A 16,531-nucleotide genomic window follows, 5' to 3' on the forward strand; every position below is an offset into this window, starting at 1 on the left:
CTAGACATATTTGTCACCTGTCCATTCCTGCATACACTGCTTCTGCCAAACAGCCCTGGTTCTAGGAAAGCATCTGCCCGGCTGTAGAAGGGACTTCATTATCTAGCTCTCCAAACTCCACTCCACACAACTGAAGTCAACATTTTCCCTTCCCTGCTGACCAAAGTCAGTGGAGCTGGTGGAACCGAGAGAACTATTTACACTGGTGAAACTGAGAGAAGAATTTAGTGTTGTATGTTTTCAAGGCTGTTGTAGCAATTCATCCTTGTGATTTTGCATGTGATTTGGGCTGCAAACAGGGGTTAAAATAAGGGAGAGCATGGGGAAGCTCAACTCCTCCCTCTTCTCCCTCACACTGGCTTGAGAGAGCCAGTCATCTCTCTCATATACTGGCTGTCCCTCCTCCATGGCTAGTGAGATGAGGACTCATCTGAATTGGGGGCATCAGGCAAACCTGATGCCTACGTGGGGACTTGCTGGGGCTCCCTGCCTACTAGCAGAAGCAGCAGCAGCAGCCGATGGTGGAGAATGAGGAATCTCAGCTCAGAGTCCTCTATCCATCTCTTCCCTCTCACAAGTGTATCTGACCCCTGCTGAGTTCCTGTCCCCTTCAGCAGAGAAGAGACTTTCCTCCATCAGCTTCCTCTCCCTTCAAATGTAAGTAGTTGCATCAGGTACTTCATTGTTTTCAGAGGAGGAACCCCATGTCTTCATTTTTTATTTGTATTTTTTATTCATAAAGATTCTCCATCTCAGCTGAGTCTACATTGCAGCATTTATTCAAAGGGCCCTGGGGATGGCATGTGCCCTACACTGTCTCACCCCTAGCTCGTCCAATATTCTGTTTTGCTCCCTATGGACTTGTTTGGGGACACGGATACTTTTCTTCTCTTGTCCCACTCTCTTCCTCTTGCTTCACCCAGTTCCCACGAGATAATGCCATTCTACAGCACTACCTGTGATGACAACCACCAAAACTGGGGCACTCCCCTTATTATTTCAATCTATGTTATTATAATCTCAGAAGATCCAGCCACACTGCACTGTTTCATCACTTTCTGATTAGCATTTTCTCTAATTACTTTGCTAGATTCTTTTCCACACCAGAAATAAAGGCAGAGAAGAACCCATATCAACCTCTTTATCATTCTGACACCATTGCATCACTCCAGGGTCTGAGTCTAAACAGAACTTAAAAAACAGCGAAGAAAAAAATGTATTCAGCTATTATTCCCTTTAAATATCTTACACACTAGTTAAAGAATAAATGCCATAGATCTTAACTACTAATCAGAGACCAAGGCCCAGATTCTCAATTCAGCTATATAGGGTTAAATCCACACTAACTCTCTTGATTTCACCAGAGTCACTTTGACTTCAGCAGAGTTACTCTGGATTTATATCACATGCCTGAGATCAAAATCTGGCCCCAAATGCCTTTGGCAACTTGAGCTTCCTTTCCACACATTTTTTGGTTACACTGTGATCTGCCAGAGAATGATAGGACTCTGATACATCGATTCTGAGATTTTTTGTGCAGGTTAATTAAAAAAATTATTGATGACTGCAGGCCTCTTGTCTCTGCTGCATGTTGTCAGAATTGGTGTGGGGAGGCATCTTAGGAAACTTATAAAGTACAGCAAGGAGACAGGGGAGGGCTGAAATCTTTGGAAATTAGCGATGTAAATCAAAGCAGCCATTGGCCAGCTTTCAGTGATGCAGGAAGGGCTTGAAGATCAGGTCACTTCTCACCCTCACTGTGTCATACGGCACATACCTGTGGCTGAAATGTTCTTGAGTAATGCACCAAGCACAAATACGCTTCTCTTCCACATTGGCTATGCAGGACTCTAAAAAGTAGTATTAAGCTTCAATATACAGTGGGCTATTTCCTGCTCAGTTTGGAAGAAAAATCCCATTGAAGTCAAATGGTGTTCTGGAGGTGTGTGGATTGGAGGTAGAACAATGGATAACTACTGTGGCTACTTTGGAGGAAACCAATTCTGCATTCACATTTGAGTTCCTCTATATCCCTCCTGCCAGGGCAGAATGTGAAGCTTGCACCCTGCTTTATGGTGGATGTTCTGAACTACATTGGCATGGGACAACAGCCTGTGTCTATTACTGCACTCCCACAAATGGTGCTCTATTCTGAGTGTAAGCAGGAGGGAGCAGAAATGAGTTCTTGCCCCCATGTAAAGCCCTTGTACCAAGAGTGTGTGGTAGCCGCAGCTCTTCAGGGTTCAGAAGAACAGATTGTACTGAAAAAGTTAGACCATCAGTTCCCCATCCAATTCTTGTGCGTTTGCCATTGATGAAGCTTGCCTCTCTTTAGCACAATGATGTGGAAAGCACACAACACAACTTACAACTTGCACTGTTATCTCATCAGAAAGTGCACCCTCGATTCCTGTGAGGGAAATCTGAATTCAAACCTCACTTGCTCAGACACAGTGCGGAGGCTGATGGTGTACACTCTTTGGACAGAATACCATGCAGCTGAGGCCCTAGTCGAGCCACACAGAAGAGCTGTGGGAAAAACAAAAGCTACAGCCAAATAACTTTGATGTTCTGGCTGTGAAAAGTGCAATAAAAATCAGGGCAAAAACAAAAGTCAAAATAGGGCATTTATTTTATTTCACCTCAATTCTTGTATTGGCATTAGGATTTCAATATAGAACAATGTTTCTATGGCTCCAACCTGGTAAGAAAAATGAAACTATGTAATTTTTAAAGATTTTTACTTACCTGGTGTTTCCAGCTACATCTCCCCCGTGCATCTGTCACATACACCGTCTTTTGACAATGATTGACTGACTTTTCATCCATACTCTGAATTTTGCGGCATGGGGAATGCTGTATTTGAGTAGAAATGTGCTGATCTAAGAGTTTAATGTGACTTTGAATGTTCACACGAAAGCACAGAACATGAGAGCACCCTCTCTATACAACTGCTCTGAATAAGTCAGTGAAGTTAGCAAAGTTATAAAGTTATAAAGGGGTCGTTCAGCAGCATTTGTAGGCAGACTCTTGTTTCACAATACGTCTTAAACCTTGAGCTGTAGAGTGAGGGTGCATTATTGTGATATTACTGAGTTATGTCTAAAATTACACAAACCAAGTGCATAATGTAATTGTTTGCTCTAAGCACAGCAGATAAGGCCTGATCTCTTTCTGATTCCTGTCTCTCTAGACTCTTGGTACTTTTGCTTTTTTCCAAGACCATGGTTCACTTTTCTTGTTGTTTTACGGGCCAGATTCTGATCTTCGTTCCCCCAGTGTCAATCAGAGGTAACTCAACTGGCTTGGATGAAATTGGTTATGGTGGTGTCAATATAGAATAATTCCATTGCCAGCAGTGGTGTTATCCCAGAATGACACTGTTGCAACTCAGATCCCAATCCGACTCTATCCCTCATAATTAGAAACTGTTTTGTTTCCACTTTGCAGAGAATGGTCCAGTGGTGCCAACTCAGTGATCTAAGTCCTATGTACATGACAACAACTCTGCATTTGATAAATCCAATTTTAAAATCAGGCTTGGCCCGAGAGAAGTTTTCTTATAATATGGAGAGGGCCTAATTAGTAAGCTGCCTACAGAGCTATGCAAGAGACATTGGTCTGATTTCCTGGTGGTTGTGTCTCATTCCCTGAACTGGAACTGACCGTAATGTGGAGGCAGCATTATTAGCCCCTCAGGGAGTGTTTCTTGTAACTCAGCAAAGAGCCCACCAGGCTGCAAACAGGCTACACAATGAGTGCTGTCAGTCTCCATCAGTTGGAGACTGATGATGGGGTCTTGGGAGGACGAGATATGGCCACCCCTGCTACCACTCTGGGGTCGGGGGAAGGATATTCTTGCTCACAGTGGTTTGTGTGTGCACACAGCACACTGCTGCAAGATCTCTTGGAATCCTTTAGAGGAGTCAGAGCCTAGTCCAGTGTCCTGAACCAAAATCTCCCCTCCCCAGCTATTGCACAGTAGGTTGTACACCAATTAGTTGTCTCCTTTGCCCCCAGAGTGGCTCTGTTTTAGCGGTGGTGTTTGTTCATAGTAGGGATGCAGGAAGCATTTTGTTATCTTTCAGGATGAAAGTTGATACAGAAAATAAATATAAAATATTATTAATTTCACCTATTATTAAAATTCTTTCCCTTCTGGTCCTTTAGCCCTATCTTTACAAAGACAGCGATGTCACCACTTGCAAATAGTCAAGCTTGATTTTGTAAAAAATGAAAACTCTGCCACTGAATATAGTATAACATGCAATGTAATGGCAAGTGTCAAATTCATTTCCATCACTCTCCTAATATTTTAACTTAAACTTGCTATCAACAACAGTATTGTACTGGTTACAGCACACAATCTCTTTTGTAATTCCACCTTTCACATATTTAATCTGGTTTGGGGGCATTACTGTAGACTTTAAGAATAGGTCCATATAGACTTTGGAGTCAAGAGATTTCAGCCCTGATCCTGCAATTGGCTTCATGTGGCAGAATCCAGTCTGCCTGTGCAGAGCCAATTACAGCGTCCAGACATTGGGTTCCCCTCCTCCAAACATTATGCAAATGCTTAATGTTGAAGTCAATGAGGCTACACACAGGGTTTGTAAAGTTAAACGTGTGCGTAAGTCTTTGCAGGATTGGGGCTCTGGTTTGCACACCTGCTGTGTTGCTGACAAGATGCGTGACTTGGGGTCAGTCAGTTAACTACTCTAGGCCAGATCCTGAAAGGTATTTACGTACCTAACTCCCATTCCCTCCCCTGGAAACCACTATCAAAGTGCAGAATATTGTCATTGCGCAGCCATGGTGATCAGGGGAAAACAGAGAGAAAAACAGGTAAAGAATCCCTGATATCACACTGTTAATTTGATATTTACAATGTTTGGTTGAAATAGGGGGAACCTATCACATTTATATTATCAGAACAAAAACCAACATCTCATTTCTATTCATGCATATTGCACTCAATGGTGTAACACACTACATAAGAGATAAGAAACTTCTTAGGATAAGAACAGGGTGAGGCTTTATATTTTGCAGTGGCCTACTTAGCAAAGGAGAACCAGATTCACACTTTATATATAGCTGCTTTTGCTATGAAATACTCATTGCTAACACCTGTTATTCCACAGCTTGCTGCACCCCTACTCATAGCATTGTCTGTGTGCAGCCTGCTTGTGGTATTTCATCTTCTCCTGTTTAACTGCCTTTGCTTTTAACTCTCTAGCACCTGTGGCCAGCATTGCATATGGCTGGCGATGCAGAACAGGATATGAAAACACCAGAACAAATAGCAAAAGAAGCCTTGCAACTGCACAATGGGAGCTAAAGGATCATTCTGAATATACTCTGTGAAACAGCAGTACTATCTACCCCTGATGCCAGGTATAATGGCTATATACCCTTACAAGATTTACACCTTAAATTAACATTGGCAGCACTCCTGATCCTACTCTTACTGATTTCATTAGGAGTAGTGTCAGACCCAGCCTTACAGTTTAAAAAGTTACCATGATGTTCTACAGTAAAGCCCTAAACACTCCAATATCCTTGTAGCTGTAGTATTTGGGCCATTGCTGTAAAATACTGTGACTTTTCTAAAATGAGAGCAGCTATGGCTCATTGCTGTATCATGTTAGGTCTTTAAGATAAGGCAATCCTAAATGATCCCTTATGTACTTGAAACGTTGATCTTGTTTAATGACACAAATTTGCCTTCATTAATCCTGAAGTTCCATAGAATTTGCTCTATTACTCAGTGCTACTGTGGAAACAATGGGCCAGCTGTAAATCAGCACTGTTCCATTGAAATCAACAGAATTATGTTGATTTACACCTGCTGAGGATAATTTCTCTGTATATGTTATATATTTCAGGCAAAAGGTGCTTATTCTTACTCATACAAGTCGATCTGCCACATGAGTAAGTGGAGTGGTATTTAGTCCCCCTTACCATATCTAACATTTGCTAACATATCAGAGATAGTTAAAATTACAACTGTATGGGGAAAGGTAAATATTTCCTACAGATGCTTTTGAAAAAAGGGGGGAGGGGGGAATTTTTGCAAAAATGTTCTGGCTTTTTTAAAATATGAAAACAGGGGGGGGGAAATCCAGGCTATGTGTTATGTTTGTTGGATAGCTTTTGCTGGGTGTTGCAAAATGATAAACTTTGAATGAAAAATTTTTCCACAAAAATTTTCATTCGGGGGACAAAAGGCCATTTTAAATGCAAAAAAAAAGTTTTGATGGAAATTTTTTTTACTTAAAATCTGACAAAATCGGTCAATTTTGTGATTGTTATAATGCATAGCACAAGCTACAATACTGGTATATTTAATGTACTCTTGTATTGTACCATTCTACTGTATGTATGTTACGGTAACTTTTGCCAATTGGTTAATCTATACAAAAGGGAGTGTCACAGATATAGTTTAGCACTATAGAATTTTGAACATAAGCTGAATTACCCAAATTGTCCCACTTAGCCTGTGCCATTTATATATGCTGGTTATAAACCCTGCAGACACACACCTGACACATCATTGCCATGGATTCCTTTTCTAACAGTAACAGATGATGAGGATAAAAATATGTGAACATTTAATTTAAGATACATGCACAGTTCAGGAAAGATTGAAAAACCAATTGCATCTTAAAATGTGTAGCGTAAAGAGTTTCTTTAAAAGGATATATATGCCAAATAGTTCTGTGAAAATCCACTGGCTTTAGTCAGGGTCCTTTCTTCCTTCCCCTATTACTTGCATTTGCATGATGAATTTTATATTATATTTGTTTAAAACTGTAAGGCATTACAGCGCTATTGTGAGGGGCCCCAGCGAAATAATCCAAGGTTAAACAAACAGTTAAAAGCATTTAAGAAAAAGAGTAAGATCCCAATCCTACATTAATGGCACATACACATGCTTTTCTTTAAGCACATGAGTAGGATCACTGAAGTCAGTGGAAGTCTGCATGTGTTTGCAGGATTGTGCCTAATGCCCTAATTGGACTACCATGGAAGCACAAGGATGTTTTGCCTCTAAACTCTGGCCTTTCTAGATTCCATTCTATGTAACAAAACTGCACGTCCTCCATTACAAATGTGTGGGGGGGTTGGTATGACATGAAAATGAATTTACCATGTATTTGGTTTCTTATAGGAGGAAAGTCAGATGCAATTTTCCTCACTCGTGTTTCATGCAGCCCTCCTGGTGGGCACAAAGCTTCCATGGGAGTGCCAAGTGTGTAAGAGCAGATGAAGCCTGAAGGGGGCTTGATCTTTGTGGTTCCTTGGGCATTTAGGATCTTAGTCACTTTGTTGTTGTTGTCAGCTCAGAACATTCACAACATCTTATGATTAGAAACCTCGGGTGTTGTTTTCTCCCCACCAGTTCCATTCTATACTTGGTTCCACATGCCTGAATCTCTTGAAAGGTTCTGATCAGCCCTAAGCCCAAAGCTGTTACTTTGAATTTCAATCTATTCATTTTTCTTAGTTTCAACCAGAAAACATATATTTTATTTGTTGGTTTTGTGCATTAATAATTTAATGGAACTAAAATACAGATTGTGGTTTCTAAGCAAATCTAAAAGGATGTTTTTGAATTCTACTAGAGTGCTGTGCTTGCTGTCTGAATGTGAGACTAACATTTTAATAGAATACACTGGACTATTACAGTACTATATTACACAGGGCTGCAATGCACACAACTTGCGTTAGCAAATGGAGCATGATCCTACAACCATTACAGGAGCAACCTTTATTCATGCAAATAGTCTTAACGAGGACAGTATTACTGGTATGAGCAATGTTTACTCACACAATTAGTCACTCTTAGAGTTCATATAGTCTGGTAATGTACTGTATACACATCTTGATAGAGTAAGGAATGCAGGGTTGGGCCATAATTTATATTTCTCACTGATATATTTGCTATCAAATTATTATTAACTGCTATAGTATGGCAGATAGTTCTCTTATTTTTATATTAAACTGCTATTTCTTTCAAGCCTATATATTCTTCTTCTTCTTTAATGCCAGTGATGTGCTAGATTCTGCACAATCCACAAAATACAGACAGTTCCTGCCTCAGAGAGTTTATGATCTAAGTACTATTTGTGGATCTACCAGTGCTGGTGTACCTCCTGCATATCACTTAAAGTATACAACAGTTAAACTGATCAACAACAATATTACTGGTCTGTATTAAATCAGTCAATCTGTTTAAATCAACTCTCAGTTATAACACCCAAGCAAGAACTCTGAATTTCTGGAACGAAACTGTTAGTGAAATTGTGCAAGACAAAGGGACTAGGTATCTAGTGGCCATGACAAGGCACCAGAGCTGGGTATTTCATGGGCACAGAAAGAATGAATTGACACATTTAGTCACCATTTCTTTGTATAGAGAAAAGGCTGCTGCAGATAGGTTCAGTCCTGCAAGGTGCTGAGCATAGGGAATTCCCCGTGAAGTTAGAGGGAACTGAGGGCACTCGGGAACACAGAGGACCGGGCCTGCACCTAACCATGAAGCAGGAAACACTGATCTAAGAGTTACTGTGACATATGCAGATTATGTTAAGAAGTCTCATGATGGCCACAAAACACCTGCTACCACAGCCTTGTATTTTACACTGTGGGGAAGGGAGGTGTAGAATGGATTAGGTTTTACTACAAAGAAGATGGAGTAACTGACCTCTTGAGAAGGCCAGAGAAGCAGCAGAAGCATGGATAGAAAGTTGTCCGGACCCATCATTAGCCACTCAAACAATCTGCAAGGTCATCTGCTAGAGCCACAGAGGAGAGCAACCGGGCATGGTCCAGGGTGTCATCTGTTTGTTCAAGTGTGTGTGTGTGCCTTGACCTGAGAATGGTCTCTGTGCTGCTACCAAAGGCTGCTGTGCACCCTTCCCCCAGCTGCACCATGATTGTGGCTGGATCTGTGCCCTCCCACAAAACATTTCATGCTGGGATGCAGGGAGCCCCATGGCACTCAGAGATTGGAGAACCGATGCACTGGCTCCCCACATCCTGTTCCCCCTCCACCTCATTGGTTCCACTGCCTGTCAGGTTTCATGTCCCTACTGACAAGGGGTAGGTGTAATTTGCTTCTAACCCTGGTAGGTATGATGTTTAGATGATCTGGTGATCCCTGCATATTGCTGCTATGCAATATGAGACTATGCCTCTGCATATTGCTGCTCTTCTGATGCCTTTGTGCTGCTGGGAGGTACTTAACAGGGCTTTCATGCCAATGAAATTTTACTTAGTGGCTGATAAGATGTCTTCTGTCCTTTTTGAAGGGAACAAACCCCTATTATTATTTTCCCATTCTGTGCTGAAGTTAGCATATGCTGCCTTCTGGGTTACACTGAATAATATTATGAGGAAACTTTATAGTGACCTGGAGATACAAGTGCTGGGGGAAAGAGCTTTCATTATACCCTTAAAATGGGGAACACAGATGCCTCCTATTACATGACCCACTAGTTCTTTTCAATGTCTAGATCCTACCAATATCCTAAGAAAGCAAAATAACAACCTATGGCATTGAAAGCAACATCAGCCAGACAGAGAAGGAAGGATAGCCCAAGGGTTAGGATGTTAGCCTGAGACTCGGGAGACCTGGGTTGTTTCCTGCTCCACTGCAGATTTCCTGTGTGACCTTTGGCAAGTCAGTCTCTCTGTCCTCAGTTGCCATCTGTAAAATAGGGCTATTAGCACTTCCCTATTTCACAGGGGTGTTGAGTATAAACCATTAAAGGTTCTCAGATATTATGGCAATAGGGGCCATATAAGGACCTTAGAGAGACAATACATACAGCTGCATATATAAATTTTAAAAAACAAATCTCTCCTTACTGTTTGAGGTTGTTTCTCTTTGGCACTGTAAAAACTCCACTGAATGAAAAGTGAATCCAGAGACCCAGTTGTTGTATATGTGCAGAGAAGAGTGGCATTTCCACCAACACTGACGTTCACCATGCTCTGGGGAGCTGTCACAGTCACGCTGCTGATGTGGCCTGCAGGGAATAAGCATGGTGAAGGGAGATCAGTCAGGGGCTGCTGCACACTAAGAAACACTGCTTTGAGTTCTGTTGGACTGGTTCTCCCGCCCACCCCCTGCTCTGCAGGAGACATGTGATAGCCCTCTTCACTCTGTTCAATAACTTTTTCCCTGGTGATCGGATGAGTGTTCTAGATTTAGTAGCTGGGGAGGGATGAAGATGAAATAGGACCCAGATCCACTAAAATTCCATGCCCTCTTTTAAAAGAAAAATAAATCTAAGTTTCCTAGGCCTGGTCTACACTACACAGTTGCATTCTTTCCCAGCTGAGTGCTCACTGCTGCCTGGAACGTGAACTCTTATTTCCCAGCCAGATCATTCAATCAGAGGTGCTGGAACAATCTTGATAGTGGGGGTGCTGAGAGCCATTGAACTGTAAACACTGTATATAATAGAAACCTCCTCAAGCCAGAGGGTGCAGCAGCACCCCCTCCCCCAACCCCCGCACTGCTAGTTCCAGCACCTGTGCAACCAATGTTTTTCCAGCTCTCCCTTGCTTCCTTGCACTTCTTCCTCACAACCACCATCATAGCTCCTTGCTCTTCCTCACCCAAGTGGTACCACGCAGCACCGTCAACCCCAGACAATATGGCCCTTTTTAACATTTGTCCCCAAGGGTCAGATAGGCCAGTCCCAACTCTCACTCGCTGCTGCACCTGGTTCCTCTAAACTGTGGAGCCTCGATTCCTAGAATCCAAGCATCCTTTCTCAGTTCTTCTCCTCTAATAGCTTAGCTTCTTGATGTGCTTCTCAAGGCTCTGGTGCACATCTATGTATTTGCACTGTTCCCAAATGGAATCTGGGGGCAATGGTGGCAAGAGCTAATTAGGTGCTTTAAAAATGTAAAAAGCCCTAAGTATTATTTACCACTAGCAGGGGTCTGCAACCTTTCAGAAGTGGTGTGCTGAGTCTTCATTTATTCACTCTAACTTAAGGTTTCGCATGCCAGTAATACATTTTAATGTTTTTAGAAGGTCTCTTTCTGTAAGTCTATAATATATAACTAAACTATCGTTGTATGTAAAGTAAATAAGGCTTTTAAAATGTTTAAGAAACTTCATCTAAAATTAAATTAAAATGCAGAGCCCCCCCGGACCGGTAGCCGGGACCTGGGCAGTGAGAGTGCCACTGAAAATCAGCTCATGTGCCGATTTTGGCACGCATGCCATAGGTTGCCTACCCCGTTCTAGAGGATAGGGTGAGCTGATATATTGTGTTATAGTGAGACTAGGATTTATTTTTATGGTCAAGTTATCATCTTTGGAATTGTTTTCCCCTTCTGGGGTAAAGGAAATTCTGTAAAACTGATCAATCTACATACCACATGAAACAAATGGAGTTGAAATCAAAAATAAATATTTAATATATAGTACACCATTAAAGGTGTCTATTGCAATTTAAAATAATAACTGTCTGAACACAATTCTTTGCATACTTTCCTGTAATTCTGACAATAATTCTTGCCTGTATAATTTATACATTACTGGTGCGCATCAGGTATGATAAGCTTGGCAAAATTTGATTTTTTTTAAAAATAAGTATTATAATTAAACCAGATGTTTATTTAGAAGCATTATTTTCTATTTTTATCAATTCCACGGTTGTGGGGAAATTATAGGGAGGTCAGACAATAATTATGTAATGCCAGTAGATGTTGAGATTCAAAATAAGTTCTCAAGCAGCATTTTTCTTTCTTTACCTCTCTGTAAATTTCAATTAGTATAGAGGGAAATATTTTTTTCACTGGTTTGTGCATGTATGGGTGAAATTGACATTTACCAACATTTACAAATAAAAATCTAATCCTTCAAACCTTAAATAGGATCATATATTACTTATGCACCTATTTATCACACTGAAGTTAATCAGAGTTGGAAAGGAATGTGGAATTGGTCCCTAAAGGTTAGACAAGGCAACAAGCTAATGTGAATTTCATCTGTCAATCAAAAAGAAATCATTAAAGTAAAGCAGTCTGGACTTCAGCAGAATGGGGTTTTTGTTATACTGTTGAATCCAATTTTCAAACTACAGCTTTAGGATTCTGATGGTGCATCTGTCCATTCTTAAAATGTTCCACACTGAAGAAAAACATAAGGTTCCTGTACTTTCCTATGTGAGAATTAGGTGTGAAAACTTTGCATTGAGAAAATAATGCTCCCGATGGGCTTGTTCCACTTACAATTGATTGAGATACCAGGTACAAAATATTCTTATTTTGAAGGAATATTTGTGCATTTTTCTTAGGGGGCTGTTACCGATTTTTAAACAGAACTCCATCCTCACTAACATCAATAGGGTATTCTGCTCAAATAATCCATAGTATGATACGATCCATAGTGTGAAAAGAAATACCATAGATTCTGATATATTTTAATTATCTAAATATTCTTTCTTTATCAGCCACTGCAATGAGTGAAAATATTTTATAAATGGATTCTAAGCTCTTCAAGGCAGGGACCTTCCTGTCTTCCTACGTGTTTTTACAGCACTGTTCTCACTGAGGTCCTAATCCTGACTGGGGCCTCTCTATGAGCATAAAATAAATATTAAATAATACTACCACTCTGGGTTTTTGTGTTAAGCTATCCTCTTTGGTATTAACCCTTAGAGCTGGCTGGAGGAGGACAACTTTCAATGTTTTAAAATTGGTTTTCGTTTTACATGAGAACAAAACCAAAATCTTTCAAACATTTTCACAAAGCAGCCTTGTGTCAAAATGTCTGGGTTCTGATTGAAAAGGTCAGGTGTTGGATCTCTCTCTCTCTGTCTCTGTGGTCAGAAGGGCCCAGAGAGCACTGGACCTCAGAAACCTTCCTGTCAAAACCATTGCTGAAATCGATACATCTCCGCACAATGTTTTGGCTGCGACGAATTAGCGTATTTCAATGAAAATACATTTAGCTGGAAATATTCCAACCTGCCCTATTAACCACCATCCTGCCAGCATTTCTCATCCAGTGAGACTGCTCCTAGCCAGTGCTGGTAGCAAGCTAGTGCTCACTATTGTGTTTGTAGGACTGGACCCAAAGAGCCTGATCCAGCAACAGTGAAGTCAATGGGAGCTTTGCCATTAACTTCAGTAGGTGCAGGATCAATCCCATAGCCCTTGCTCATGCAGGTAGTCAATGAGACAAACTGTGAGTAAGTTTATGTGCTTAATCTTGCAAGCCTTTCCTTACAAGTATTTAATCTGTTTATATGCTCTATGGCATAACTATGAGAGATTTCCTTGCTACAGAAAAAGTTAATATATAGTTTTTAATGGTAACAAAATAAATTAAGCAGGAAAACAAACACTCTGCTAGACACTAAAAAATCGTGGATGCAATAGAGAGACTGATTGTATGTCTCATTCCAACAATCTGTAACCCACTAAGGCAAGTGTACACTACTGAGCTTACAGTGTAGCTGCTCTGTGCCGGCGGGAGAGATTCTCCCACTGATACAGAACTGTCCATACTGGCACTTCTGTCATTTTTTTTCACACCCCTGAGCAACATAAGTTATACCCACAAAAGTGGAAGTACAGACATGGCCTCACTCTCCTTTTGTCCTGTGACTGCAGAGGTATTAATTGCCCACTTCATTTTGAATGGGTTTTTGCAACATGAGTTAACTCCTTATGCTTAACAATCTGTTCCATCTTGTATTTATCTGTGACACTCTGATTACCTTTCCCAGACCTGAAGAAGAGCTCTGTGGAGCTCGAACACTTGTCTGTTTCACCAACAGAAGTTGGCCCCCCCCAAAAAAGATATTACCTCACCCACCTGATCTCTAACAAACTAAATGTAATTTGGTATCTTGATGTTGGCAATTGCAGAGGCCTGCACTGCTGATGTACACAGTCTGAGTTTCCATACTGAACATCTGCACCATTTGAAACCTGAATCTGTAGTTTTAAAATTTAAACCAAATAGTTTCACTAACACCTCTGCTAACACTGAGTTACTTAACACTTCTAAGGTAACTAGCTATGCTTAGAAGAAAAATAGACTTGTGTATAATAAACAACAGTCAGGAGTAACTGCTTAAATTGTTCATGTGACCTCCACAAGAAATAATAACATCTCTAAGTCTTTATCTTGCAAGGTGCATCTGTGGTGTGGTGAGCACCCTCAACTTCCATTTTCTTCAGTAGCAGTTGAGGGTACTTGGGAGCTCACAGGATCAAGCTTTTAATGTCTATTTCTACGTGTCTTAAAAATAATGCCCAGTGTAACTAAACTTCCTTTAAGCATTAATAATGTATAAGCCTTAATATACCATATAAATCCCAGATTTCACAAAGATTTGCATCCATATTTAACTTTAAGCATAGGAGTAGACCCAATAAAGTCCAAAGGATTATTCACATGCCTAAAGTGAAACATGGGCCCAACGTCGCCAAGTCATTATTTCCCAAGGGTATAGCCCATAGAAACAAGACAAGAGCATGAACAAATCTAATTTTGAGATGTCTGGAAAACGCTAAAGCTTACTCTTGCCTTCTACTCAATTTACAGCAACAAAGCATTAATGTACAGTAGGCAATGCTATAAAATAGTATCCTATGACAAAATACTAAATCACTATTCTGTCTGTTACGATTCCACAAGATATTTTCTTTGGATCATCTCCACAGTTTTCATTCCAGCTAGAAGTAAATCTCTGATGTACTCCTACTTTGCTGGCAAAGCTCACCTGCTATTTTATTTATGTCCTTTGTTTTTCTCACCTGAAAGGGCTGCTATAATTGCAACTATCTTCAGCATTGTTGCAAACATCTTCGTGAAGTCTGGAGAGAAAAGAACCCAGATGCTGCTGCTTACATGGACTAAAACTCAACTGATTTTTTTTTTATGTGGGTTTTTTGTTTCCCTTATCAGCAGCGTATCAACGTGTCAACAGGCTTTTTCGTTTTCCTCCTTTATCATCTATAGACCTTTCTCTGAGTAGTTTGTGACTGTTCGGTTGAAACCATTTCATGGGGCGTGTGCACCTGAGACACTTGTTAATAATAAACCCTAGAATTCCACAAATCACAGAGGGCTAGGTTCTACCACCATTATTCATGCCAAGGCAGTCGTTGGCTTCACAAGTACTCCCAGTGACTCCAGTAGGACTCCTTGTAAAGTACTACTCGGCATGAGTCCAGATAGCAGAATCTAGCCCCTGGTGAATAAGGGTGACAGAATTTAAGAAAAAATTCTATGATTTGTTTTGAAAAATGGATACTGTGGCAATAATGCTTTGAGTATGTTTGAAAAATGGAAACACGTAGTTATACAGAAATGCTACACTGTGATCTCATGCATAATTCTGCTTTGAAACATCTACAGGGAGACCATACAAGAGACAACAGCCTAAAATAAAATTAAAAGAGCCTGTTTTTTTTTTTAAATAATGGAATATAATCAATTTTGATCCATGTACTTGGATGGTGCTAACAAATTTGATAAGAAAACTGCACTATGACTTTGTTTCGTTACAAAGAGTTAACAAAATTATCACCATCATCAAGGTAAATCCCAAAGGGACGTAGCCTCCTTGCAGATCAAGCTCTCCATCTAGGTCCCTAAGAGAGTCTGGCTGGATATTCAATCTATATCCACCACCTACAGAGCTTAGTAGAAAAAGCAGGATAGTCCAGTGAACAGAGTTTAGGACTTGATGACCTGGGTTCTGTTTCTGGCTCTGCTGGTGACTTTGGGCAAGTCATTTAATGTCCCGGTGACTCAGTTTCCCCACATGTAATAATGGGGCTATCCATGCTCACCCCTCTTTTGTAAAACACTGCGTTCTGTGGTGGCAAAGTTCTATAAGAGCACTGAGTGTTCTATTCATGATAATGATTCACGCGATCAGGGGCCTGATCCTGCTGGGGGCTGACCACCTCCGGGGAGTCAGTGAAATTCCTGAGGAGCTGTGGGTGCTCAAACTCTTGCAGGACCTGGCTCTCCATTCTTTATTCCATCCACTTCGGTTGATAGTGATTCAGAATCACAAGTCGCAATGATTAGAGTTGTTTCCACTTAAGCAACATTGTATATTTAGGTGGATGCATGACAGAGGGCAGTGCTGCCTTTCTCCTATGCATAAGGCCACATGTATAGATGGGGTACTGGAAGCGGGCATGAACCAAACCCCAAGACTCAAGCTCCTCCCCAAAACTTTGTGAATACATGGCTCTGGGGGCATGCTTGGTAATCTATGCCTATCACTACAGATGATCAAATTTGATAGACAATTGATCTGACCAAGTTAGATGAATTCTATTCTATGTTCCAATATTTCTGTGGCTGAAAAATGCCTGAATATTCCTCTCCCCCCCCACACACACATTTTTGCTCTGTCTTTGGGTATGCTCTGGAAAAATGTCAGGATTTGATATTATTCTTGTATGGACCATTTCTATAAGTACTGGATAAAGTGTTCGTTTTTCCTAGTTAGTGCTCCTCACAACGTTCCTA

At 40.8% G+C, this 16,531-nt stretch overlaps 1 protein-coding gene across 1 annotated transcript in view; it reads right to left on the reverse strand.

The window, feature by feature from the left end:
• The window catches only part of VSIG1 (V-set and immunoglobulin domain containing 1), a 30,785-nt gene extending 15,940 nt beyond the window's left edge, over positions 1 to 14,845 (reverse strand). Inside the window, exons 1-3 of the mRNA XM_074962665.1 lie at positions 14,797 to 14,845; positions 9,874 to 10,034; positions 2,749 to 2,856 (exon numbers count right to left, since the gene is read on the reverse strand). Of these exons, the coding sequence (XP_074818766.1) occupies positions 2,749 to 2,856; positions 9,874 to 10,034; positions 14,797 to 14,845 (318 nt within the window). The remainder of the gene's footprint in view (positions 1 to 2,748; positions 2,857 to 9,873; positions 10,035 to 14,796) is intronic.
• Positions 14,846 to 16,531: the final 1,686 nt, after the last annotated feature.

The sequence above is a fragment of the Natator depressus genome, chromosome 9 (assembly GCF_965152275.1).
Source record: "Natator depressus isolate rNatDep1 chromosome 9, rNatDep2.hap1, whole genome shotgun sequence".
NCBI lineage: Eukaryota > Metazoa > Chordata > Testudines > Cheloniidae > Natator > Natator depressus.